The sequence below is a fragment of the Babylonia areolata genome, chromosome 27 (genome assembly GCF_041734735.1).
Source record: "Babylonia areolata isolate BAREFJ2019XMU chromosome 27, ASM4173473v1, whole genome shotgun sequence".
Lineage (NCBI taxonomy): Eukaryota > Metazoa > Mollusca > Gastropoda > Neogastropoda > Buccinidae > Babylonia > Babylonia areolata.
In genome coordinates, this window is record NC_134902.1 from 34693507 (window position 1) to 34711006 (window position 17500).

General features: G+C 41.9%; 2 protein-coding genes across 4 annotated transcripts in view; both read right to left on the bottom strand.

Annotated features, from left to right (window-relative positions):
- Window positions 1-17500, bottom strand: part of LOC143300975 (uncharacterized) — a 170316-nt gene that overhangs the window by 141615 nt on the left and 11201 nt on the right. The gene's annotated exons all lie outside the window — the stretch shown is intronic.
- LOC143301176 (uncharacterized) lies at window positions 10900-17332 on the bottom strand. Of its 3 annotated transcripts, none has more exons than XM_076615272.1 (6): window positions 17208-17332; window positions 17089-17119; window positions 14468-14563; window positions 13659-13860; window positions 12847-12903; window positions 10900-11747 (listed from the first exon to the last, which is right to left on the bottom strand). In XM_076615272.1, the coding sequence occupies exons 3-6, from the start codon at window positions 14561-14563 to the stop codon at window positions 11701-11703; spliced, it is 402 nt and encodes a 133-aa protein (XP_076471387.1). In that variant the 5' UTR covers window positions 17089-17119; window positions 17208-17332; the 3' UTR covers window positions 10900-11700. The 3 variants fall into 3 exon arrangements, with proteins under 3 accessions (XP_076471387.1, XP_076471388.1, XP_076471386.1); XM_076615273.1 differs by having other exon boundaries at window positions 17186-17265; XM_076615271.1 differs by having other exon boundaries at window positions 17089-17245.

Sequence of the window (17500 nt, forward strand, 5' to 3'; positions counted from 1 at the left end):
GGTGAATGAACATAGTGAAAACCCTGTACACTGAGAGTAAACACACACGAGTTTGTTTGTTTTTTTATGTATTGAGTATAATAATGTTGTGTCAGAATATCAGATCAAAGTACCAAGTTTAGAGAATTAATATATATATATATATATAACAGTAAATTCAGTTTGCATATAATTTGGCTTCTTTTTTTTATTTTGTTCTGTGCCCATCCCAGAGGTGCAATATTGTTTTAAACAAGATGATTGGAAAGAACTGAATTTTTCCCATTTTTATGACAAATTTGGTGTCAGCTGACAAAGTATTTGCAGAGAAAATGTCAATGTTAAAGTTTACCACGGACACACAGACACACACACAGACACACAGACACACACACACACACACACACACACACACACACAGACAACCGAACACCGGGTTAAAACACAGACTCACTTTGTTTACACAAGTGAGTCAAAAACCACTTTCTGTTCATCGTTTTAATGAACATGTTTATGCTGGTGTCTCCGTATTGTCTTGTATTGTCCGTTTGGTCCCGTCAGTGTGTGTGTGTGTGTGTGTGTGTGTGTGTGTGTGTGTGTGTGTGTGTGTGTGTGTGTGTGCCCTGTATAATTTCACCAACTTTACTGCATATGCTCGCACTTCATCCACCTAATCATATTATCTATCTGTTAAGAATTTATGATTGTTGATTCATAGATGTTGCAACAATAGTAATAATTTCTTATTTCTAGCTTCTCCTTATCATATATTTTATCATATTATATTTAATCCACTGAAGCGAAAGTAAACATGATATCATTTTATCCTTGACATTTACAGAAATGACTTCAAAAGACTTTGACAAAAATAAACGATCTTGCAATCACTACGTTTGAAAACCAAGTGATATTATGTTATAACAGTATTCTATCTTCGCTAACATACTGCAGTGAATTATATTCCCAAATCATTATATTCTCACCTGCACACTCGGGTACAGAGCGGGTTACCTGCGGCTTACACAATACAACGAACGCCGCACCAAAAGTTTAATGTACGTTTTAATCTGATATGTAAATCATATGTGTACGTCATCTATTTTACGTCATCTATTTTACGTCATGTTTCATTGCTCTTCAGCTTTCCCCTCCGCATGACCTACATATCTTTCTGACCTTATCAGTGTTTACACTCCCGCAAGAAATCTCCGCTCTTCATCTGACTGTTACCTTTTGAAACTTCCTCGTGTCAATACAGAAACCTATGGTGAACGTTCTTTCTTCTTTGCTGCTCCTCACATCTGGAACAATCTTCCTTATCATATCCGTGCATCTGATTCTATTTCTGCTTTTCGCTCATCACTAAAGCCTCATCTTTTTAAAACCTATCTATAAGCACTCTCAGCTTCTTTTTCTCCAACACCACCCATGTCAGCTCACTTTGGATGAATGTAGAGTGGGAAAGGGATAGTGTGAGTTTGGGGAGGGTTTTTTTTGAGAAAGAGTGGACATGAATGTTTTATGTTACTTGTAATATTTTTCTTTCATGTAAAGCGCCCTGAGCTCTTACTGAGAAAGGGCGCTATAAAAATGTACGGTATTATTATTGCACATAAAGGGGGTTACGGCACTAACAGGTATGCACATCTGTTGACATTGGTGATTCGAAAAAAAAAAAAAAACACGATCTCCACCCTTTACCCATCAGGTGCCGCGACCGAGATTCAAAATCGGGACCCGCAGATTGCCAGTCCAACGCTACGCTTTAACCACGAGCTGTTTGTGCTCGTCTAGAAATCATGCAAGTCATCAGAATAATACTAATACTAACAAGGTCAAATCCTGCCAACGACCTCAGTATCCCGCTATGAGGTGACGCCATCTGCGTACCCACCCAGCCGTGCCAAAGACAGCAGGATGAGAGACACCAAGCTGGAAGTCACTGTCATCAGTATCACTCCCTGTCAGCTGATTCCTTCACACCAGGCCCTTAATCCGGCTTCCGTACAACGCTTCCGGTTAGTGTCAGGTGTCCGGAATCCATCGGCCCACTTCGGCGGGGTCTCCGGACATAATTATGTGTCCTCTCCGGAAGTAATTGTGTGTGTGATATGGTTCAGGATTCGCGTGTGTGTGTGGAGTGCTGGTGTCAAAAGCTGTGATTTTAGTTCACGGTAACATGAGTTTCGATCAGAATTTCAGTTCACAGTGGAATGATTTGAACGCTGACTCCATGACATTTATTGTTGTTGTTGTTGTTGTTTTTCAGTGTGCCCCAAAGGAATTAATAATAATAATAAGAAGAAGAAGAATGATTATGATCACAAGAAGAAGAACAATGAGACAGACAGACAGACACCACTGCCACCACACACACACACACACACACACACACAACGAAAACAAGCACTCACGCGGAAAAAAAGGAGAGAGAAGAGAGTAATGATAGAGTGAGCGGGAGAAATGGAGAGAGACAGAGAGACAGACAGTCAGACAGACAGAGACAGAAACAGACTGAGAGAGAGACTGGGGGGAGGGGGGGGGGGAGAGATATCAAACGAACGAACTTTTTTTTTTTAATGAGGGAAATGGTACAAGCATGCACATACTTGTTTACATCCAGCCCTCAGGGCAAAGAGACATGAAATCAAAATACTCACAGGATATCAAAAGGTTGTAGAAGTACATACATGACATTCAAATAAACTCAAATGCGCAGTAAACATTTACAGGTACAACTGACAAAAATGTATATAAATATAATAATATAAAAGTGCAATATGAGAGAGAGAGAGAGAGAGAGAGAGAGAGAGAGAGAGAGAGAGAGATGATAATGATGATGATGATGACGATGATGAAGTACACACATGCCATTCAGATACACACAAATACATACGTAAGCATTCAAATGTAAATGATGATAATATCTGTAGTTGAAGCAGAAAGACAAAGCAAGATGATGAGGAAATTTTGAACAAATTCATTTAAAGGTGTCAGCAACTTCTTTCATTAAAGGAGCATGATAAGCATATTTTTTTTTAAATTTATTTAATGAGGTGTGGTTATGCAGAGATGATGGAATATTGTTCCAGAGCAAACCACCAGAATACACGAGGCTGGATTTAAAAAGATCAATTCTAGGGAGAGGCGGCATCAACTTATGAGCATGGCGATTAATATTAAAATGAAATGAACTAGTAATTAATGGTGGAACACTACCAGAAAATATTTTGAACATGAAAACTGTTTGTAATACTTGAGTTTCAAGTTTAGTGGGAGAATGTCCAACATAGTATAGTCTGTAAAGGACAAGGAGGAAGATTTAAGAAAAAAAACAACTAATTTCAGAGCACGTCTATAGAGACTATGCATAGGTTTGAGAATATTTTCGCTGGCAGAGAGAGAGAGAGAGAGAGAGAGAGAGAGAGAGAGAGAGAGAGAGAGAGGTGACATATATGAGGAAACAAAATCATTTCTTATTCAATGAAGACGACTATGATGACGATGATGATGTTAATGGTGATTGTAGTGGTGGTGGTGACGATGACAACGACGACGACGACGACGACGACGACGATGACGAAAATTCAAGGGTCGAAATATATAAACAGGCAGCACACATTGAAAGAGAGACGTAGTACAGCCCCAGCCAAACAGCGCATCAGGGAAACCAACAGCCCCCAAACCTGACCCAGTCCACACCAGTGTATAGAGCAGATAGCCTGACGGACGTTCCGGACACCGTGTCCGTCCCGGGTCCGTATTCCGGATCCCCCGACCCGATCCGGAATCTGAGTGACACTACACATCTGTGTCCGGACAGGCTGTGATGGCAGCTGAGACGAACGCAGTTTTCTTCTCTCCGCTTGTCTGTCTGTTTGTCTGTCTGTCTGCTTGTCTGTCTGTCTGCTTGTCTGTCTGTGACTGTCTCTGTTTGTCTGTCACTGTCTATTCCCACTCCCTCTCTCTCTCTGTCTCTGCCTCTATGTCTTTGTTTCTGTCTTTGTCTGTCTGTTCATTAAGGCCATATCCCCGTATGAACAAGGGGTGACAATAATATTTTTTTGCTTATGTCACCAGAACAATAATGGTTAATCATGACGTAACTGTATCTCTTAAATGAAAACCCTCACATAAATATAATGCCAAGTTCCGTATAACTCTGTAATTCGTAAATGCCGTCAGCAAATTTGAAAGGAACTGGCTGTCAAATACATGATTATGTATTTGTGAACTTGGGTTTGGTGTGTTTGGGATTTCCAAGATGTACGTTTAGAATAGAACAGAATATGTCTTTATTACCAAGTGTACGGGGGTCACAAGGAATATTGGGGGGGGGGGGGATAGTACATAACAAGATACGAATATAATTCGAAAATCATATACAAACACAGATACAGTAGAAATAAGATACATACAAGTGCATATCAATATAAAAACTTGTGCATACTCACACTGCACACACACACACACACACACACACACACATACACACACACACACACACACACACACACACACACACACACACACACACACACACACACACACACACACACACACACGCGTTTGAACAGAAGCTGCGTGTTACGTGTGGATTGGGCTGATGACTAGATATTCAGGTGGATGGTTGTTGGTTGCACAATTCTATTTATCACACTGGATTTGTTCGAGAGACAGGGCACTGACTGCTTTGGGGAAAAAGCTATTGGCGCAGCAATTGGTTTTCGTCCTCATACTTATGTACCGTCGACCAGAGGGGAGCATCTCGAAAGTCTTAAAAGCTGGATGTGATTCGTCCTGGCTGATTGATTTTGCTTTTTTGAGTAGCCGCTTATAATATATGTCTTCTAGAGAAGGTAGATCAGCCCCGGTAATCTTGGTAATCTTTATATCATGTATTTCTGCAAACTCTTCGCCAACGCATGCCCGATTGTAGATGGCAGAACTAAGACAGTCATATTCAGTCTAGTAAAAGATTCAGTATGTACGAAAGTTATGTCTGTACTCATTTAGTGATGTTACCTTTTGTTTAATGTGGATAACTATCTCAGATTCATTTTTCAAGATTTAGACTTGGTACATCGGAAACAAACACCCACAGATATCGTTATATTTGTGTACAAAGTACTGACCTGTTAATTTGTCCCTTGTGTGAAGAATCCATTGAAGATGAAGTACATTTTGTTTTGAAATGTCCCGTTTTGTGTGATCTTCGTGAAAAATGTATTCTAAAGAGGGACAGACAGACACACAGACAGACAGACAGAAACACAGAGAGAGAGAGAGAGAGGGAGGTGTAATTAGTCTTTCACGATATGAAAGATTTGTAAAGAAGAATGGATACGGGTTTTGTTCGATACACTGGCTCTGATTCACAGGGTGAGGGACAGCACATAGACTAAGGCCTCAAACCACTGTCACGTTTTCTACCTCCGGTGTGTGTGTGTGTGTGTGTGTGTGTGTGTGTGTGTGTGTGTGTGTGTGTGTCGAGTGCGGAGGTGGATGGATATTGTATTGTATTGTATTGTATTGTATTATTCTTTTTTGTCACAACAGATTTCTCTGTGTGAAATTCGGCCTGCTATCCCCAGGGACGGCGCGTCGGTAATCTGAGGGCGCCACCCATTTGTTTGTTTGGGTGTTTTTTTTTTTCCTGCCTGCAGTTTTTTCTTTGTTGATCGATTTTTACCAATAAAGTATGATCGTTCAGTTTTCCGTTTTGGTATAACGAAAGCTGAACCTGCTTGTCTAGGAGTGAGCCGTCTGTGTAAATATGTAAGTGATCACGGTATCTGTTCTGAATGTGTAATTGGATTACTGTTGCCATGATAATTGTTTGTTTTTTTTGTTTTGGTTTTTTTTGTTGTTGTTTTTGTTTGTTTTTTGTTCGTTTGTTTTTTTGCATTTACCTTTGGATGAATACCGAAACCTGGCATGTGCTCAATACGTATTGAAAAGCTCAACAACTGAAAATTTTACATCCGAGGAAGTAAGAAATACATCTGAAAATAACTTCCCAAAAAGAGCTAAAATGATATCTAATTTAATTGGCACGTTTGTGTAAAACATTTTCCAAAAAGTCCGAAATTAATCCAGATAATGTAGACGCACAGACAACAGTAAGTCCATGCACCATTTGGGAGATGAGTAAAGCACAGTTTGATATCAATCATATTGACATTGCGCGCGCGCGCGCGCGCGTGTGTATATGTTTGTGTGTGTGTGTGTGCGTGCGTGTGTGCATGCCCGTGTGTGTGTGTGTGTGTGTGTGTGTGTATGCGCGCGTGCGTGCGTGCGTGTGTGTGTGTGTGTGTGTGTGTGTGTGTGTGCGTGCGTGTGTGCATGCCCGTGTGTGTGTGTGTGTGTGTGTGTGTGTGTGTGTGTGCGTGAGTACGTGCGTGTATGCATGCCCGTGTGTGTGTGTGTGTGCGTGCGTGGGGGGTGTGTGCTGTCAAAGTGCGCGTGCGCGTGCGCGTGCGTGTGTGTGTGTGTGTGTGTGTGTGTGTTTGGTGTGTGTGTGTGCGCACACGCTCGTTTAACTGTTCAAATCTATGAGCTATTTCTTTTGATAAGGGGCAATTTTTCGTGCTGCTTTTGGTTCATTCATACTGCATACCAAGCCGCATTTCAGCTTACAACCCAGAAGACAACTACTAAGGCCACCACAAAAGATCTAGCGGAAGAGGTCGAGTGCGGGGGTGGATGGATATTGTATTGTATTGTATTGTATTGTATTGTATTACTCTTTTTTGTCACAACAGATTTCTCTGTGTGAAATTCGGTCTGCTCTCCCCAGGGACGGCGCGTCGGTAATCTGAGGGCGCCACCCATTTGTTTGTTTGGGTTTTGTCCTCCCTGCAGTTTTTTCTTTGTTTTCCTATCGAAGTAGATTTTTCTGCAGAATTTTGCCAGGGACAACCCTTTTGTTGCCGTGGGTTCTTTCACGTCCGCTAAGTGAATGCTTCACACGGGACCTCGGTTTAAACGTCTCATCCGAATGAGTCGCGTCCAGATCACCACTCAAGGTCTAGTAGAGGGGGAGAAAATACTGGCGACTGTGCCGGGATTCGAACCAGTGCGCTCAGATTCTCTCGCTTTCTAGGCGGACGCGTTACCTCTAGGCCATCACTCTACATAAAAAAAAATAATAACAACAACCGGCTCAAACATGACTTGATCCATAGTGCCGGGATCTTCTCGTCTACTAGGTGATCGGGAGTGGGGTGGGGGTTTGGGGTGGGGGGTGCCGGGGGGGGGGGGGGGGGGGGGGGGCGTTGGAAGGGTTGTGGAAGAGGGTTGATATCCGCCAGACCGCGACTTCACTCTGCCTCGATGCCTCCCACCGTCCAGTCAGAGTTTCTGCCAGTGTCAGTGTCAGAGTTTTCGCTATGGCAATACCAGTGTTTAATGATAATGATAATAATAATGTATTGTACTTATACGGCGCAAACTCCCCATATAATGGGCTCAAAGCTCCTCTCATGAGACAATACATAGAGAGTAGTACATTATACCACACAGGAGCACATGAGGACACAGAAGATGGGAAAACAAACTAGCACACACACACACACACACACACACACACACACACACACACACACACGCACACACACACACACACACACACACATATGCACATTACATACACATACATATACATACACAAATATACATACACACACATATAACTACATACACATATGCATGCATATATATATGATTTTACTTACACATCAATTCACACACACACACACACACACACACACACACACACACACACACACATGTGCACATACATACACATACATATACATACACACATATACATACACATACATATAAATACATACACATATACATGCATACTTTCATATACATACACATTACGCACAAATACATATATGCACACACATGATGCATACATACATACAATCAACAGGTAATTAATGTCCAATTTTAAATTACAAAATCCGAAAAACAGGTTGCTGAAACCGTGTTACCGCCTGGTGAGACTTGCACAGTCCCATCAATAACAACACCAGCACTATGCAGATTAGCACAAACTAAAGTTAACTCTCTCCACACGAACGGCGAAAAAGACGACGTTAACAGCGTTTCACCCCAATTACCATCATCAAAATATTGCAAGCGGAAGGCTCTTATACTGAAGACGTGAATGTTGACAAAGAATACCACAATTCTGACGACGAGAGCTATAGGTTGGGTCATTCAGACACCCACTGGACATCCGAGGGATCTGTGTAGAGGAGAAGAGAGGACTGGCCGTACTGAGTGAGTTAAACCACATCTGGTTTCAAACATTTCTCTCAGCTAAAGTTTCTCCATGTCAGAACAAAGCCTCATTATAATTGTTTCGTTTTTAGACACAAAAACGTTTATGGTACAATCATACTTAAATCATTATTCATTTCATTTTTTTTTTTTTTAAACCTCACATGCTCCATCACAGTGGTGTCTGCCCTCCATAACATGATAACATTGTCAACTGACAAATCAAAACTGCCAAGGAAAGGAGAATGATATGAATAAATAGGAAGAAAACAAGGTAAGTTTGTTTATTAAAAAATAGATAAATATGTAAGTAAATAAATAAATAGATAAATAGATAATAAAATAAACAAATAAATAAAATAGAATAAAATAAAAGGAAGCAAGGTAGGTAATCATGCTTTAACAAGGAAAGTAGTCAGGTCTTCTGCCCCATATTTTTAACACTACCTGTCAGAGCAAATTGTCAAGTGTTTCCTGTGTGAACCTGTTTTTTTTGGGTTTTTTTCAACTGGATTACCCTAATGATTACAAACAATAACACAATATGCAACTCTGAACATGATAAACTATTTGTGAGTTAATGGTACACGATGAATAGCAACAACAATAACAAACAATAATAATAATAATAATAATTTGTGAGTTAATGGTATACGATGAATAGCAACAACAACAAACCACTATACTAATATTAGTAATAATTATGATAATGGTAATAATGATGATGATGATGATAATAATAATAATAATAATAATAATAATAATAATAATAATAATAATAATAATAATGAGAGCAAATTGCAAAGCATCCACTGTTTTGTGTTCTGCTTTGACCCCAGGGTTTTCGCCAGATCAGCACCAGAGAATTTGTCATGTCATCCACAGAATTTTTGCCAGTGTCTGCCTGTGGTTCTACCCCTGTTATTTTACCAGTGTCTGGCCAGGCCAAGGTTTTGCCAGCTTCTTTCGCCAGTGTCAGCCCAGGTCAGAGTTTTGCCACTGTCTGTCCAATGCTTTATCAGTATCAACAGTTTTGCTGGCATTTTCAAACAGTTTTACCAGTGTCTGTTTAGTGGGTTTGGTGAGGCCAAATTTTGCCAGTTTCTGTCCAAAACTTTACTACTGTCTGTCCAGAGTTGCCAGTGTCTGTCTATGATTTTGTCCGTGTCTGCCCTTGAGTTTATGCCAATGTCTGTTCACAGTTTTACCAGTGTCTGTCCAGCTTTTTGCCAGTTTTTGTCCAACGTTTTGCCAGTTTCTGTCAAAAGATTTGACAGCTTCTTTCCAAAAATTGGCCAGTTCCTGTCAAAAGATTTGCCAGTGTCAACCCTGGCCAGTGTTTTGCCAGTGTCCGCTCTAACGTTTGGCCAGTTCGGCCCCAGAGTTTTTGGAAGGTCAGCACCAGATTTATGCAAGTATGTGCCAATAGTTTTACCAGTGTTTGTCTGTTTTGCCAGTGTCAGCCTAGGCGAACGTACGTCTACATTTTGACTTGTGTCTGCACAGATTCTTGCCAAACTGTCCATTTTTTGCCAGTGTATGTCTAGCTTCATTTTCTTCTAGTGTCTGTCCAAATTGTGCTTGTGCAGAACCTTCGCCGCTTTTCACAGAGATATGTCAGCAAATGCGTTAAACTTGAACGATGTGAACTGTCCTGACCTTGATAATGTTTCATGTCATAGCCCCTACCCTCCTGAAGCAGTGTGCTTGTTGAAGCTTGATTATGTGTCTGCATTTTGGCACTGTGATATTTTTCGAGAAAGTATTTTGGCAGTTACCTTTCCTTCTTCTTCTTCTCTCTCTCTCTCTCTCTTTCTCTCTCTCTCTCTCTCTTTCTCTCTCTCTCTGCGCGTAAGTGCGTGTGCACGTGCATTTATACATTTGTATTTGTATTTCTTTTTATCACAACACATTTCTCTGTGTGAAATTCGGGCTGCTCTGCCCAGGGTGAGCGCGTCGCTACACTACAGCGCCACCTTTTTTTCTTTTTTTTTTTTTTTTTTGTTGGTTTTTGTTTGTTTGTTTGTTTGTTGTTGTTTTTTCCTGCATGCAGTCTTATTTGTTTTTCCTGTCGAAGTGGATTTTTCTACAGAATTTTGCCAGGAACAACCCTTTTGCTGCTGTTGGTTCTTTTACGTGCGCTAAGTGCATGATGCACACGGGACCTCGGTTTATCGTCTCATCCGAATGACTAGCGTCCAGACCACTACTCAAGGTCTAGTGGAGAGGGAGAAGATATCGGCGGCTGAGCCGTGATTCGAACCAGCACGCTCAGATTCTCTCGCTTCCTAGGCGGACGCGTTACCTCTAGGTCATCACTCCACTTATATGCGCGATTGCATGTTTATATGCGTTTGTTTATTTGTTTGTTTGTTTGTGTGTGTGTGTGTGTGTGTGTGTGTGTGTGTGTGTGTGTGTGTGTGTGTGTGTGTGTGTGTGTGTGTGTGTGTGTGTGTGTGTGTGTGTGTGTGTGTGTGTGTGTGTGTGTGTGTGTGTTTGTGCATGTATGCGTGCGTGTATGTGTATCTGCGTCTGTGTGCGTGCATATATGTGCATACATTGAGGATAGAAGACATTCATGGCACGAAACATGAAAGCAATGTCACTCAAAACAAGACAATCTTGGAAGAACCATATATTGAGCTTTATTGTCGTTTCTGAGCACGATATTCAAGACTTTCATTGTATATAGATACACAGCAGTGAGCACCACTGAAGACAAAACAATCCAGGTCAAAGGGATAATTACCTCAAATAGTATTCGAGAAGAAAACAATCACAGGGATATTCAGATGACCCTCCACCACGAAATGAATCTGATGTATGGTAACTTCAGTTTGTAATATTTCCTTGCAGTTTTTTTTTTTCTGTTTGTTTGTTTTTGTTTGTTTGGGGGTTTTTTCGACGCTGATTCTAACTGTGAATTGAATTCCCGTACTAACACGTCTGAATCTGTTCATCCGAGAATTTGGAAATACCGATCTACCCCCTTAACCCAGCAGTGCCTTCACCGGGACTGGAACTCAAGACTCTCAGATTGAATGTGCAATGCTCTCTGCCATTGTGGCCGCGGAACAGAGTTTGAATTGAAACTGTTTGAAAGACACTGTTATACTGGATTTACATAGATAGGAACAAATATATAATGTTCAATCAGTCCAGAATTTAATGATTAGCATTACTTGAGCCTCCTTCTTGCTCTGATGGAAAACTATGACGCTTTGTTTTAGGTTCGTTTTGTGATGGATGACCTTTTTTTTGACAACTCTCTCGCCACCCTACAGACCTCTCTCTCCCACCGGCCCTTTCTCTAATTAAAGTACAGGCTACAAAAAGAGAACCAAGACGAAGTCAAATATTTCCCAGAGTCTTGTGCTCTTCCGTCAGCTCTTGTGCCCAGGACTGTGGACCGTGGAAGCAGAACTAGCCTGCCTTGTGGGCCTTCTCCTCCCCACAATCTTCAAACGCATCTGTGGAAGGAAGGGCAGAGACAGGGGGCATCAGCGTATGGTTCATATGAAACTTACATATCTGTGAAACTGCATGTTTGGTGCATATCTGTTATGCATGTGTGGGTGTATGTGTGAATGTGTGTCTTCATGTTTTACATTTATTTGCTTATTTATCATCATTGTTGTCTTATTATTTATTTTATTATTATTATTATTATTATTATTATCATTATTATTGTTATTATTATTATTACCTTTTTTCATATTATAATAATTATTTAGTTAGTTAGTTATCTATTTATGTATTTATTTACCTATTTATATACGCTTTTTTTCTTTTTCTTTTCTCAAGGCCTGACTAAGCGCGTTGGACTACGCCGTTGGTCAGGCATCTGCTTGGCAGATGTGGTGTAGCGTATATGGAAACTGAAACTGAAACTCATATGAAACTTACATGGTTTTTCTCTCTGTCTTTATTTTGTTGTTGTTTTTATCTGGTCTAACTTTTCACGTTCACTGGCCCTGTGTATTGTGTGTGTGTGTGTGTGTGTGTCTGTGTCTGTGTGTCTGTGTCTGTGTGTCTGTGTGTCTGTGTGTGTTAAGTTGCTAAAGTACTGACGACAAGCAGAGAATCACTCACTGGTAATAATATCAAACCACCTTCCCGAGAACACCATCACACTCTCACAGGATCACTCACCCAAGATATCATCATCACTGATAGGACCATTCATCCAGAGAGTCGTCATCACGTAATCACATAAAGGAACACTCATAAACTACCACTCAAAATGGGCACCTCTTCCAGACCATCACCGCTACATAGACAAAGGGCCACTCACTTAGAAAATCACCATCATACGAAGGACCACTCACCCATATCATCATCATCATCATCACAAAGGACCACTCACTTAGAAGATCACCATTATACAAAAAAACACTCATCCATATCACCATCATCACACAAAAAACCACTCACCCACAACATCATCATCACACAAAGAACCACTCACTAAAACATCATCATCACACAAAGAACCACTCACCCACAACATCATCATCACACAAAGAACCACTCATCCATATCACCATCATCACACAAAAAGCCACTCACCCAGAACACCTTGAAACTCATCCAGTTCCTTCTCGTCCAGCTGGTTGTCGTTATCCTCTGCACAGGAACAGAAAAAGAGATTAGTACGGAACTCTTACAAATAAAACAGCCCCGTAATTTGTTATCATGTTCAGTCAAAATCTCGTCCTGCAGCAACAAAACCCTATGGTTGAAGAACAGTAGTAGCAACAGTAGCAGCAACAGCAGCAGCAGGCGTGAAGTAGTAATCGGAGGAGAAGCAACAGTACCAAAGAAGAAGGAGAATTAGGAGAAGGAGGAGGAGGAGAACGAGCAGCAATCGGAGGAGAAGCAACAGTACCAAAGAAGAAGGAGAATTAGGAGAAGGAGGAGGAGGAGAACGAGCAGCAACAGTAACAACAACAACAGTTGTTAAGTTTAGCAGTCAGCTGGGAACCATCAACAACATTAACAATATGTAACACAAAAGTCTCACCACCCCACCCCACCCCCCACCCCTCGCACCCCTCACCCAACCTTTATCCCCACCCTCCCTCCCTCCTGTTGCTCTCCACTCCTCTTCACACTCTTCCCTCCCACCCGCCACCACCACCACCAACAACGACAACAACAAGCACCATGCACAACCACCACTACCACCAAACACCAACCAACAACCACCACCACCACCAACCAACCACCACCAACCACCACCACCACCAACCAACCACCACAACCACCAAGAACAACAACCAACCTATCATGAACCATCACCAGCCACCACATTCAACCACCCACCAACCAACCAACCACCTCAATCAAACGATAACAGAAAAACAACAAAAGCCACTGACTGTCCACGGCGTCGAAGGCGTCAGTCACGAGCGCCTTGTTCAGCCCCACTTTGGTGTCGGTACCGAATCCAGGACACCTCAGACTCAGTTTGTTGAGCAGGTCCATGGCTTCGTTGGCCTGCATCGCGTCGTCGTCGTCCTGGCTCAATGGAGCGTCCACGTCATCGGCACTCCGTTTGCCCACCGGGTGTCTGACTGTCCACTGTGTGCAAGGTGATTTCAGAAAGAGTGAGGGTAGTTTTATTCATTTTCTTTCTATGGTTATTAATTTCAGTATACCGCGCGCGCGCGCGCGCGCGTGTGCGTGTGTGTGTGTGTGTGTGTCTGTGTGTCTGTGTGTCTGTGCATGTCTGTGTCTGTGTGTGTGAGAGTGTAACAGTGTGTGTGTGTGTGTGTGTGTGTGTGTGTGTGTGTGTGTGTGTGTGTGTGCATGTGTGTGTATGTGTGTGTGTATGTGTGTGTGTGTGCGTGTGTGTGAGTGTGTGTGTTTATGTAGTCTGTGTGTATGTGTGTGTGGCGTGCCTGTACGTGTGTGTGTGTGTGTGTGTGTGTGTGTGTGTGTGTGTGTGTGTGTGTGTGTGTACGTATATCTGAGGGGTGGGCGGTGCGTGTCGTAAAACATAAAAGTGGGGAAAACAAATCAAATAGAAACAAACATAATGCTAACTAAAAGTTTACACTGTAAATGATAAATGATTTATCTGTGCACCTTTTACTTGGGGCTCCAAAAAAGGAGAGATATGTATATATATATATATATATATATATATATATATATATATATATATATATATTATCCAAACACCTACCCTGTAGCGAAAACGCCACACCCTTCTCCATCCAGCGTCAGTCTGTGTCACCAGCACGACGGCTACAGCCAGGAACAGGAGCATCAGGGTCTTCATCTGCAGGACACAACGAACAACTCAGGATTCGTCGTATTGCTGCGCTTCGCTGTATTGCATTACGTTGCATTGTGCTGTGCTGTGCTGTGCTGTGCTGTGCTGTGCTGTGCTGTGTCGTGTTGTGTCGTGTCGTGTTGTGCTGTCCTGTGTCGTGTTGTGCTGTGCTGTGTTGTGTTGTGTTGTGTTGTGCTGTGCTGTGTTGTGTTGTGCTGTGCTGTGCTGTGTCGTGTCGTGTTGTGCTGTGTTGTGCTGTGCTGTGCTGTGTTGTGTTGTGCTGTGCTGTGTCGTGTTGTGCTGTGCTGTGTCGTGTTGTGCTGTCCTGTGTCGTGTTGTGCTGTGCTGTGTTGTGTTGTGTTGTGTTGTATGACATTGCATTACATTCCATTGGGTTGTATTGAGTTGTAATATGTTGTTTGTGCCGTATCATCCTTTTTATTATTTTTTTTTCTGTCTATGTGGTAATGTGGGTGTGTATGTGCGTGAGTGTGTTTATGTGTTGGACATTTGTGAACTTGTGTGGCGCTGTGGAGGAATCGTGCTGACAATATTTCAAGTGCGTGTTGCACGTGCACCAACAATTTTATCCCAATTGTCCTGTGTAACAGGCGCTTGATCTCATCTAGAACATTGGTGTGGGCTGCTGTTTACCACTCTGTACACGGTTAGTTGAGATTTCAGTTTCCTAATTTCAAACTACATCTTAAAGTCCCTGTGTCGTATATGATGTTTTTTACTCATCTGCATAAGGCCGAAAGAGATACGGGATGAAAGGGACAGCGTTTCTGTACACGTCTTCGCGAGATCAAAGCAATAAAGCCAACATTGTAACTTCGTTTGTTGGACCCTTTGTCAGTCGTTCACAGATAGATAAATACGTACACACACACACACACACACACACACACACACACACACACACACACACACACACGTATATATATATATATATATATATATATATATATACATACATACATATCCCCCTGGTAAATAGAAAAAGAAAACACATCATTTAAAAGTAAAACCAGTACTAAGAATGCCATCATGAACTTTGACCAGAGACAGAGGAGGATGGAGAGAGAGGGGACAGGGAGGAAAAGGGGGCAACATGAGGCAGAGTATGGGGGAACCAGATGGAGAGACAGTGGCGGAGGCAAACGAGTGAGTTTGAGACAGAGCAAATCAAATTATTAGCGCCCAGTCAAAATGCATACAAAGACACGAGCTGTTCATTTTTTTTTTCCGAATAAGTACCCGTGGTAAGCTTTCATGAAAGCGGATAAGCTATTGTTGTCTGTTAGATAATTAGGTGAGATAGTGCGATATTTTCATAACTTTATACATAAAGAAGCTTTGGTTGAAGAGATATCTTACATTAAAGGGGTGAATACTAATCTGAAGCGACGACGATTTCAGAGGTACCAGCTCGATGGAACAATGGTAAAAATCTCATTGTGGTTTTTTTAGCCGTTCTTAGTTATAGTCATTGTCAGGCTGTATAAAACCATAAACCATAATTCACGAGATATGATGTCACCAAGACAATGTCAATGTTGAGCCAAATAATTTATGGAAATCTTCTAACATTTCCTTAATGACTGTCAGGTCATACGACTTGCATTGTGTGGTATGGCGTCTTCGCTATGCTGTAACAAATGAAATTTTGAAGATGGGATTTTTGTATGATTTTTTTTACTACATAAAACAGGATTAATCATATCCTATTTGTAGAATAATGCTCACTATTTTTGGCTTTGTTATGAAGAGCAGTACTGTTTGTAAAACGTTTACATGGTGATGAAACAGAGGAAGATCATTAATGTTAATTGAAAATAAAATTAGATCAAAGACCGATTCCTGTGGAGACTCTATGTTTAGCTGTTGTGAAAGAGCACTCTGCAGATTTTTTGGAACTGACTCGTCTTCTACTTGTACGAAACAATCACAAGGAATACATCGATTCTGTGCATAAGCCTTAAACAGCATGTTTCCAGGGGCAAAAAAACATTTATGATTGATAACGTGAAACGCGAAATCAGCAAATACTGTTTCAGTTTTTAAATTAAAGAGAGTGAAAGACAGACGGAATGAAAGACACACGCGGAGAGTGACAATATTATCCAACATGTGTGTGTGTGTGTGTGTGTGTGTGTGTGTGTGTGTGTGTGTTTCTTTAACTTTTTTTTCACTGGTAAGTGATATCAGACGGGGGAAAGGGGGAGGGAGGCAGTACATGTGTGTGCGCAGTGGTGGATAATTGATATAGGACTAGTTATTGAACAAGAAAAAAACAATTGTAAAATGTTTAACGTGTGTGTGTGTGTGTGTGTGTGTCTGTGTGTGTGTGTGTGTGTGTGTGTGTGTGTGTGTGTGTGTGTGTGTTTGCGTGTACGTGTGTGTGTGTGTGTGTGTTATGTGTGTGTGTTCAAACATGATAGTATGAATGCATGACACGTGTCTCTGATGCCTGAACTACAAACCAAGACTAAGATGCCAAACTCGCCCCGCTCCTCCCCCTCTCTCACCTTGAAGTGCAGTAGCAGTCAGCACGTGACAGTACAGCAGTCAGCACGTGGCGGTACAGCAGTCAGCACGTGACAGTACAGCAGTCAGCACGTGGCGGTACAGCAGTCAGCACGTGGCGGTACAGCAGTCAGCACGTGGCGGTACAGCAGTCAGGCAGCAGACAAGACGAGGACAAGCAGCAACAGCAGCCAGGGACTGTGTGATTCCCTGAGCTGCACCCTCTTACTTATATACCATTGCTACTGCCCCAGAAGCCACACCCATGGCCAGTGATGACGGAAGGACATTGGGAAAGGGGGCTGGCCCACCCAAGACGTCAGTCCTTGCCAAATTAACCTTAAGGATGTAGGCCAGTAGGTCAACTCTAACGTCTGGCCTGTGATTTATGCTGACTGTCACTTCGGTTCAATT